Genomic DNA, 11503 nt, shown 5'->3' on the forward strand with positions numbered 1-11503 from the left:
CCCCCCCCCGCCTTTACTGTTTTTCCACAGCAAACGCTGCCCGCTGCACTCTCCCTCTCTTGGGTGTGAATTATTCACTCTCTTCCCTTACTCCTTGCATTAAGTGCAACCTTTTCCGCAACTTAGCAGTGTCTGGGCTCGCTGCTCGCCTGTGCGCTCCGCAGCCCTGGGAAGCATCCCTGTACTGCCGCCACGCTCCTCCGCACCCCAGACCCAGCCTGGGGCGCCGGGGCCATTCCCGCTCCCGCTCTGCGCTCCGACCCTATCTGGCTCGGGCTCCAAGGTGTGGGCCAGGGCGGGTGCTGAAATCTCCTCAGTTGAGCTTCGGGCGCCGAAGCCCAGAGGGGGGCGGTAGCAGCGTCAGGTGGCTGCTCTGCGTCCCCGCGCGCCGCTCAGTCAGTCCCTGCTGCGTGCTCAGCCCGGACTGGAGCGGGAGATGATCAGCACCTCCGCCCCGGCAGCTGCGTCCCCGGGAGCAGCCGGGACTCGGGACCTTGGCAGGAGAAACTGAGATGTGACCCCGCCGACTGCCCATTGCCCTCTTTGGCATCCTGCCTGCTTCTCCCACTTCCTCTCCCACTCCACGGCCCAACTGGACAGCGAGCGTTTGCCTCGATCTCCGGGGAGAGAGGAGCGGCCACCAGGCGCACAGCCGTGCAGAAGTTGGGCTCAGCTGGGCAGCGCTGATCCAGCTGCGCCGGAGGGGTAGGCTAGGAAGTGGGAGAGGAAGGCGCAGCAGAGGGTCTGGGAGATAGGGTTTTGAGTGGGCTTTTCCTGCTCCCCCGGCCCCGGGGTCGGGGCAGGGGGAGAAATGCTGAGCCCGCGCCTAGGTGATCGCCGCCGCGACAGCAGCCTCAGCAACAGCTTCAGCATCAGCACCGGCGGGACAGCGACAGCGGGGGCGGCGCAGGCGCACTGTGCCCCGCGGAGCCTGCAGTTCCCGAGCGCCGTGTGCGGCACCGCCACAGTCTGGGCAGCGGCGGCCGGGGGAGCGCTACTACCATGAACTGCCTGGTCCTCCTCCCCAGAGCTGCTCATCCGGGTCGGGCTGGAGACTCAGTCAGGGGACCCCGTCGCCGCCGCCGCGCCCCCTCTTCTTTGGGCTCGATCTTCTCTTCCACCTTTTCTTCTTCCTCCTCCACCTTCTCTTCCTGCATTCCCCCCTCCCCCGCCGCGGATCCTGGCCGCTGCTCTCCAGACCCAGGATGCCGGGGGGCAAGAGAGGGCTGGTGGCACCGCAGAACACATTTTTGGAGAACATCGTCAGGCGCTCCAGCGGTAAGAAGAGTTGCAGTCAGAACACCCCTCCACCTCCATCCTGCCCACCCACGCCCCCCATCCTCCCCGTCCCATCCCTCTCCCAGGGCGGGAGGGGGACGCAGACCGCCCTACCTGGCCGCTGCAGTTACAAGATTGACCTGATTTTAGGTGGGAGTGGGAATGAGGTGGCAGAGGAAAGTTAGTTGCATCCCCTCCCCAAGACGTGCTCTCCCCGCTTCCACCTGTCCAGAGCCCAGAACCGCAGGAAGCCAAGGGGGAGCAGCGGCTAGGGTGTAGGTACATCTGGAGAACAGAGTTTCGCTTTGAGTTTCGCTTTGTTGAGGGATATCTTTTTTGTTCATCGTTTCCCCACATTTTTAAACAAGTAGGCTGAAGAGACTGATCAAATTCTTAGAGTTAATCTCAGTGGAAGGGTTCCCTCAAGTTGGGAATGGCTGTGAAAGTGGCTACTTAAGATTTAGTCTCTGGAATGGCTTTCAGGCCCAATGGGCACCGTTGAAAGGAGCCTTGTGTATGAGAGTGTAGCTGGAGTTGAACCTAAGAAAGAGAGTCAGTTCTGGAAAAATGGGAAGGCAATTATTATGGTCAAATTTGTGTTTAAAGTTTATTTCTTTTTTATTTTGCATTGCTCTGTATTGATCTATATGATATATTTGATTTGACTTAAACAGGAGAAATGTAGAAGGGAAGCAATAGCTACTGTGCTTTTAAAGTAACTGGAGAAAGAATTTTAAAAATGCCATTCTACCTTGCTACTGATGTTAGGGTTTTCTTGCCTTAAAGTGTCTTTGAATTGCCATCCATTTATGCATTCATTTCCTCTAAGATATCGGAATGGGGATGGTTATATATTTCACATTTTAGGACCTTATAAGCTTTGCATTTTACTGAAATATACATTTTCTACTTGCTTTCAAATCTTTTATATAATTTTCAATTTTGTAAGATATGTAAAGATATCCTTCAAAGATATGTAAAATATCCTTTAAAGTTTTTTGTTTTTTTTTCCTTCAGAGACCTGTTATTATATATTGAGATCCTTTGCTTGGAGAATTATGAGAAAGACATTTCTGCATGTTGATTACAGTAGATTTTGGACCAAAGCAATGGAAATACTCTATGCAATTCCATAATCATTGTTCATTCATTCATTCAGTGAAACAATATTTATTTGGGTGCCTTATACAAGAGACACTCTGTGGCGTCCTTCGGATAAAAAAATGATTAAGACACTTCTGCTCTCAAAAAGCTCCCTCCTTAGTGGCAAGACAGAGGCACACTCAAATGATAATAAATAATTAAATACAATTATGCTCTTCCTGAATTGGTAGATTAGGTTATATTAATTCTGAGGATATGATCTCTTCTAAAACTAGGCTTGCAAATATTTCCCCTGATTTGGGGACTATATGTAAGTGTCCCAAGGTATTTCTCATCAATCTGTGACATGGTATTTGGTTTTCATTTGAGGCTTTTGACTTTATTTCTTCGCATTTGGTCAATGCCTGATACTATACAAGTCTTGAACAGACTTTTTTGGGTTCAAAAAAAAAATAGCTAATAGGCCTGGTTTAGTGTAAAAAAAAACTATAATACTTTTAGCCATTCCAGTGTGATTTCAAATGTGTGTTTGATTTTTTATGATAATATAAATTCCTCATGGTAGCCAATTTCTATGTTTATACATTACTTTCTTATATTAATATTGTACAGAAACCTAGAATACAAGGAGATATTACTGTTAAAACAACCAGGTTGGGAAATTTAAAGGTTATTGGGATTAGCTATTTAAGATATATCAGTCTGTTTTTCAACTTTCTCATCCTCTTGGGTTATTTCAACTCCATGCAATTTGGTGTGTGAGAGGACTTTTCAGAGAAGGCTTTAAAGAATAAAATCTGGAGGCTGTCTATTGCTCTGCGTGGTAACCAGAAAGTAGATGAGAATTCCTTGGCTGAAGTTCACTCATATAGCATCTTTGGTTGAAACTTCTCATACAGACTGGAACTATGAGCCAGTTTGTAGAATATCTTTTATTTCTGATATACCATGAAATTAAGACTTATCTAATGTGGCTTAGAAAGAGCTGCTTCTGTTGCCTCCATTTTATATCTACCATCCAAGTCACTGGTTTAATGTTTCTTTCCATGGATAGCAACAAGTACAAATGAAAATTTATCTGTTTTTGCATTTTAAGTACCACCTCTAATTGCTTATGGCTAACTTTTTTTTTTTTTTTTTTTTTGCGGTACGCGGGCCTCTCACTGCTGTGGCCTCTCCTGTTGCGGAGCACAGGCTCCGGACGCGCAGACTCAGTGGCCATGGCTTACGGGCCCAGCCGCTACGCGGCATGTGGGATCTTCCCGGACCGGGGCACGAAACCCGCGTCCCCTGCACCGGCAGGCGGACTCTCAACCACTGCGCCACCAGGGAAGCCCTGGCTAACTTTTAATACCACTACTCAAAACCTCTGAGCTTTGTTTGAAATGTGTTAGATATTTGAGGAAGGTATATGAGCATGTGTATGTAATCAATAACGGAAAGTCTCAGTGCCACTTGTACAGGAAGAACCTCAGAAATTGAGAATTATGGTACTAAATTTCTCTACACATTTATGTGCGAGTGTCCCACACTTGTTGCCATTTCTATATGATTTGGCAGAGAAATGGAAAAATTCATTCTGAGAAATTGAGATTAACAGAAAATTCCCTTCAGGGTTCTCACAGATGGATTGAGTTTGTCACTGTGAAGATTTCATTATTCACTAACTTAACAACATTGAAAGTGAAGTGTTGGCAGAGCTTTAGTGGAAAAGAAAAGAGGCAGCACTCCTAATACAGCCAAGACTTGAAGAAAGATGGGTTACTTTTACCCCATGAAGTGCTTCTCTTTCTGATACAACATCATTTTCTTCTTATGAAAATATCAGAGAAAATATCAGTGAGAGTTGGAGTAGAAGCATATCTAGAGATACACACAGATAAACATACAGACAGGTATCTACCCAGACACAAAGGTAGATGCAGAGGAAGTAAACTCTCTCTCTGTCTCACACATAGAAAGAGCAAAAGAGAGATGTAAAAAGTAGCAGAAATACAAGGAGAGAGGGAAGGAGAGAGAGGGAGGGAAGGAGCATGGGAGGGAGAGGGAGGGGAGAGATAGAGAGAAAGAGAGAGAGAGAGGGAGAAAAGGAGGGATACTAGATATGAAAGGGCAATGGACACCAAGAGAAAACGTCAAGGTTTTATTTGTCCACGGTGATCACTAATGAGCTGAAATCTCAGCCAATTAGAAATCTATCAGAAAACTTCTTGATGCAGAAGAAAAGAGCAAGAAGTGTGGTATATTTGGGTATAGCTTTTAAACATGAGGATATCCTAATAAAGTTCCAAACTCCTCAGTTGCAATTTCCCAGAATAACAGTGCTGTATTCTTTGCCTTAGAGTAGCACTGTAGCCTATTTGCTGTTATTTTACACCTCTTGAGATTAGCTTTTTATTTTCCTTGTTTAGTTGACACAGTCTGTTATGGGAAAGCATTTCAAATTGTCACTGGTGATTCAAAGTCTATAAAATAAAATAACGAGGGCCATTGAGTAGGATGGATACAAACATACTTTATAGCCGAATCCCAAAATAGTAGAAGTAGGGAATTCCTCTCTTTAGTTTTTTCTTTGTTTGTTTGTTTTTGTTTTTGCGGTACGCGGGCCTGTCACCGTTGCGGCCTCTCCCGCTGCGGAGCACAGGCTCCGGACGCGCAGGCTCAGCGGCCATGGCTCACGGGCCCAGCCGCTCCATGGCATGTGGGATCCTCCCGGACCGGGGCACGAACCCGCGTCCCCTGCATTGGCAGGCGGACTCTCAACCACTGCGCCACCAGGGAAGCCCCTCTCTCTTTAGTTTTAAGATAAAAGATAAGATCATTTTTAGACAAATAAAAGGAATTACAATCATTTTTAACATGTGATTCTAGTAGGTATAGAGTACACATTATTACTCCAAGAGATTGTAAAGGTCAAAAGCATAAATGCAATAGCAAGGTTTAGATATGTTTTTGGCTAGTAGAATCAAAATATGTTGCTAGGAAGGGAAAGTTTGGGAACCATATGGTGAGTTCATCACCTGCATGCAGTGTCTCATAGGAGGCTCCCGTCCAAAATGCCTACTGACCGAATCTGTGTCTGGAACATTATCAGGCCATCTTCCCTTATTTAAACCTTGCATAGTATTTATGCAAGCTATTCACCAATATATTTTGGGCCATAGGGAGCAGTACACTTATGGGTAGAGGGTAGGTACCTGAAAGAAAGCAACAGTTTTTTAAGACTTTTAGGTAGAATTTTAGATTAAAACAAAACAAAACAAAACATTTCCAAGGCCTTCAATCTGATTATTGCTTTGGGCAGTACATTTTATATACATGTTGTCTTTGATTCCTTAACAAATAGGCAGAAATGATTAGTTTGGGTGGCAGTGAACCTGGTTGCCATCTTGAAAATTTTTAACTATAAAAATAATGTCTTTTAAATTAGAATTTACTGTTCTTTAATATTTTAAACATTATGAAAAACTAGAAATGTTTTTCTCTTTAGAGAAAAAAGGGGCCCAGGAAAGAAGAAAACAGAAAAGGCAATATTTTATGAACCACTTAATGTTCAAGAGAAGTTGAGTATACTCAGTTTTCCATTTTGCCTGAAATACCTGGTTGCACAAGCATTTTCTTTACTCAGTGCTCTTACCTATAGGAAAATCCAAAATCATTTTTGTGCTATAATTAATATTTGTAAAAACTAAGATCTTAAATGAGAACCTATAGGAGGGGCAATAAGGGAACTAGTGATTTAAAAACAAAACAAAAAAGAAATACTAACTCATAATTCTCATCCAATTAAAAAAAATTGTGGAAAACAAATGGATTATTGTGGGGGTTTTTTGGTATAGAGTACTTGATATTTTTTCTTGAAAGATCTAAAATACTATTCAGGAAATGTTGATAAAACCACTTAGAGTTTTTGAAGCTTTGGTTTACTCAGGTCTTATAATGTATCACTTTTACCTTTAAAATATCATAGAGATTGAAATTATACTGACCACTTCCTAAATTATATTTATAAGTAAGCTAGAGGATTGTCCCTTGCTTTAGAGTCCACAGTGCCTTGTATAACAAATGCAGTACTTTGTTGACTAGAGAGTTGCTTGTCCCAGGACATACTTGTGTCCACTAGAGATTGCTCTGTTTGTTTATCTTTTGCTTGATTCCAGAAGTAGAGTATATAAGAAATCTACGTGCCTGGCCATCTGTCAACTGCCCTACTAAAAGAAACGTAAAACAGTGTTTTTGTTAATAGAAGGGAGTGGCTATGATTGTTTTAACTGATGGTGACTGAGTACATTTCTATAAAGGGGTCTTTTAGTTTAGTCAATATTTATCTTTTACTTTCATTGTTAATAACAGCTGCTTGGTAGCATAGAGGAACAACGCTTCCACCTTCTCTCCAGTGTCTGGTCTAGGAAAAGTTGTACTGTTCTCCAGAGCGCTGTAGTTACCATTCACCACAAGAGGGCACTATAGGTTCTGCCACAGGTGAACTAAGTAGTTAGTATCTTTCCGTTTCTCTTTTCTGTCCTTTTCCTCAAGTTTGATTGGGGGTTAAAATCAACGCAGTTAGTTCTTACTCTTGGCAGAAAATATCTAAAACACAAGACATATAGGAAAGTGAAATGAAGAAAGGAATCGCAATCTTATATTATTGAAGGTGACCTACGTTCTGTGACTGAATGTGATATTAGTAAAAACAGTTTATGGAAACAAATTCAAATAAATTTTAGACTAGTAGAGTAGTTACTTCGGCAGATGAACAGAATTTTATTGTAATAAATCATCTCAGTGTGGTGCGAATATGTATGAAATATAAAGTTTTGCAGAATAATAATGTATAAATAATGTTCATACCAGAAAGATGAATATATATTTTCTATTTCAACAAAAATTTTCCTCATCAGATGTCTTGAGATAATTTTGATTAAGTTGGTGAAGTAGAATCAGTGCATGACAGTGCTTTGATCTTATTAAAAGATAGTTACAGGTTTACAGTTACTTACCTATAGGGTATTATATGATTCTAGTATTTTGATGCTATCCAAACTTTAAAAATAAAATACAGAGCTAAAGTAAATATTCTTCAAATTTCTTCAAATTTATTAAACTCAAAAAAATATGATTGGAGACATATTACTTTAAGAGGTTCTATTTCCCGTCAGTCATCAAGTCTGAATCTTGGTTTTAGGGAGTTTTTTCTTTTTGGTAGGGTTAGAAACCATATTTTGAGAGATGCTCTGAAATGTCCCAGACAAAATCATTTTTAATGGGAAAAATGAAAGTATGCCATACAGCACTTTAACGAAGAACAGAGATACCTAGTGAAATCAAGTGAACATGAATAACAAGTCACAAAACCAGTGGTCATTATTGTTGTGGAAACTGAGGTCAAAGAAAGTAGTCGATGTGCTGTAAGAAATGGACATTTGTAAAACATCTTTCTTTACTCATAGAATGTTTAAAACTCCAGTCATATGTTCTCACCACACACACAATAAAAGAAAACACTAGCTATGTGAGATGGTGGACATGTTAATTAGCTTGATTGTATATGTATATCAAACCATCAAGTTGTACACTTTAAATATATACAATTTTTTTTTTTTTTTTTTTTTTTTTTGCGGTACATGGGCCTCTCACCGCTGTGGCCTCTTCCGTTGCGGAGCACAGGCTCCGGACGCACAGGCTCAGCGGCCATGGCCCAAGGGCCCAGCCGCTCCACGGCACGTGGGATCTTCCCGGACTGGGGCATAAACCCGTGTCCCCTGCATTGGCAGGCGGACTCTCAACCACTGCGCCACCAGGGAAGCCCTAAATACATACAATTTTTATTTGTCAGTTATACCTCAACAAGGCTGGAAAAAAAAATCCTTAGTGTGTTCCACTAAATACCCTAGCTTAATAATGTATGATATAACTCCTTTTCATTATTGAAGAATGACTAAAAAAATGACTCATTTTATATAATATAGAAGTTTTAGTATTAGAAAGGCTTGGTCTTGAAAGATACTTGATCAAATGAAGGCTGTGACAATATTGTCACATATATCAGTGTGTTAGACATTATTTTAGTATTTGGTTGTTTATGGATACTGTTACTAATACAGAGAAATATTTGTGTACATTCTAGACAGTAGTTTTGTGATATGTTAAGTTTTCACATGGGAAAAGATAGGAAAAGTAAATAAAAAGTGAAATAGTTTATAAAGGAAGAGTGGTTGAAAAGCTGCTTGAAATTTTAGTGAAATGGATTTCTTTCTTTCTTGGGTATGGTCCCATCAGAGAAACATAAGTACAAAGTCCTATTGATTTCACAAGTTATATGATTTGAGATCTGAGCTTAGGTGCACAATCAGCAGTTTCTAGAGGTAATGACATGTAACTGGGAAGTTGTGGAAGTGTTGGTATATGGACTAAGCTTCTTGAGGATATGGGTTATACCTTACACATGCACATAGCACTAAGTACTAGTTGAATAAATGTTTTTTTGCTATTGCCTCCTAAACTAACCAAGTCTAGAATTGATTTTTTTCTAAAACACTGCTGATTAAATCTATTAAGTAAGCTTGTGTCAGTAATTGTATAGTTTAAAATAGTTAGGTAACTAATGTGTATATCTGAAAGTGGAAATCACATTGTACAGGGAATATCAGATGGGACTCATGAGAGCATGAGAGGTGAATGTGTGTGTGATCTCACACTCATCTCTTATTCCAACTTGATGTACAGCTGAAATATTTCCTATCATTTTTGTTCTAATCTCCAAGGGCTTAGAAGATAGATTTTTATACAGGAAATAACTGTTTAGAAATTTGTTGATCCTAACTATTGTTTCAAAAATGATTTTACAGTTAGGAGTTATTGATGGTAAGTTTTATCCTTGGGAATTGATCCGTACCAGTTGATGTATCTTCTGAGTGAGTTCTGCCTTGAGAAGCAGCTTGCAGTCCTGTGCACTATCCAGAGGAAGAGGCAGAATAGATTTTGGCTTTTTAGAGACTGCATGGCCAGCCTCAGATTACCAAGTTTAACTGAAAATCAAGCAACTCACTTAGATTGAGGGCGAATTTCATCTTTATCCTGATCTTTTCTGTAAGACTTGTCTGTCTGCTGGCATATTTTTGATTGGGGACAAATTATAGCGCAATGAGTTTATTTTCACATATTTATGACATTGAGAGAATAGAGGAATTTTTCAATGAGGGCTAAATAATCCCAGAATAAACTCCCCTAAAAATAACTCCCATCCTTTTGCTCTTTCTAGTTAATCATTCACTAATTCAACATATATTGTTGAGTGCCCACTATGTGCTAGGCTCTGATCTAAGCACTGGAGATGCACATTGAACACAACGATAAAAATAACATTTCTCCTTTTTTTTTTTTTCTTTCTGTGAGGGGCAGTGTGCACACTGGTTAGGCACCATAGGTTCTGGAGGCTTGCATTAAAGTCCTGGCTCTGATGCTTACTAGCTCTGTGACTTACTTATCTATACCTAGTTTTCTCCTTTGCAAAATGCAAGTAATAAAAGTGCCTAGCTTACGGTGTTGGAGTGAGGATTAAATGAGGAAATATATGCAAAGTGCTGAGAACAGTGTCTGGCACATAGCAAGCACCATATCAGTATCAGTGTGGTTAGTTATTGTTATTAGTTAGATGTTTAAAACTTTGAATGCACCATCTGTAGCTGATGCCTTTAATTCTTGGTCACCATTTCCTTTTGCACCTCTTTTCAATGGATTTCTGTCTAAACCTTAATGTTGAAACTTCTAGAAGTTTACAGGTGAGCATTCTTCTTGTGAATCCAAAAACCTTTTGTTTGTCCATATTTTTCTGGCTCTGTGGGATTTAAGTCTCTGCTCCCCTACCCTCTCCACACGAGTTCATCTTTTGGCTTTCATGACTGTTCACTTTCTCCTGCCCTTTTCCCTTCCTTTTTCTATACCCTTTCTATTCCTTTTCTATCCCCCTTTCCCCTCCCTCCTCTCCTGAAGGATGGTTGTCATTCAGGTTTAACCTTCAGCTGTCTTTCTTACATCTTTACCCTCCTTTTCAGAGCAAGTTTGTCCTCGGTCATAATTTAAAATGTATCCTTTCTGTTCTCCAGTCCTGTATTTCCAGTGGCCTATAGAATTTCTCTTGTACACCTCACAAGTTATCTAAAACTCAGTGTGGCCAGAGAATTGAATTTATCATTGGTTTTGGCTTCAAATAGACTTACTTTTTTGGTATTTCCCCACTTCTGTCAAAGGTGTCTTTAATATTTTCCTCTTTTAGTCTAGAAATCTTAGGGTCATTTTTGGCTTCCCACTCAGTGTAATATTAGCCTTACTTGCTAACCAGATTACTGATCCCTAGGGGTAAGAATTTTGCCAAGTAGTTTTTTCTTACCCTTTATAAGCGCTGTGTGCCGAGTGAGTGAATTCCTGCCCGTTCACTCTGCTGACTCAGGGCATGAAACATGTCCATTACCGATATCATATACAGCCAGTGTGTATAGGTATGATGGACCAAAGGAGGAGTAACAGGTTGAAAGAAGAGTTGCCTCACTACTGGGCCCAGAAACAAAAGATCTCCTCTGAGAGTGAGGAATGAAAGGTGTGATACATTCTCCTTGTTCATTCCCAAGCAGCTTCCTTTTCTACTAGAGGTCAAGGTAACATCGTCAAGGTAACTGGTCATCTTTCTGGAACTCTGTGGGGCAGAGAACAGTGCTCTCAACAGAGCAAAGGCATTTCCATCTTGTCTTGACACAGACTTCCGTCCTGACTCTAGCCATTACTCTTGGTGACATCCTAGGGCTTTACAGGATTATAGTAACTACCTTGTGGGTTTGCTGGGAAGATTCAGCAAACCCACGAATGTAGCGGATCTTGCACTGTGCTTCATCATAGCAAGGGCTTAATAAATATTCACCTGTTCCTATTTTCTCTGAGGTAGGGGAGATTTACTTTTCTTTTTTTTAACCTGAAGAAAGCAAAGTATTAAATAGTTAAGGCTTTCCTAAGTCTTAAACTGGTGGATCTGAGATTAAAGCCATTTGGATTCACTTTACCAAGGGCTTACTTATTTGGAGAAAAAACCCAAAACCTAAACAGACACCACTCTTTCCCCCAACAAAAA

General features: G+C 41.0%; 1 protein-coding gene across 1 annotated transcript in view; it reads left to right on the top strand.

Moving 5' to 3' along the window:
• Positions 1-1159: 1159 nt before the first annotated feature.
• KCNH5 (potassium voltage-gated channel subfamily H member 5) overlaps positions 1160-11503 on the top strand; it is an 88251-nt gene continuing 77907 nt past the window's right edge. The window contains 1 exon segment of the mRNA XM_007472403.1: positions 1160-1278. Within this exon segment, the coding sequence (XP_007472465.1) occupies positions 1206-1278 (73 nt within the window). The 5' untranslated portion in view covers positions 1160-1205.

The sequence above is a fragment of the Lipotes vexillifer genome, unplaced genomic scaffold, assembly GCF_000442215.2.
Source record: "Lipotes vexillifer unplaced genomic scaffold, Lipotes_vexillifer_v1.1 scaffold672, whole genome shotgun sequence".
Taxonomy (NCBI): Eukaryota; Metazoa; Chordata; class Mammalia; order Artiodactyla; family Lipotidae; genus Lipotes; species Lipotes vexillifer.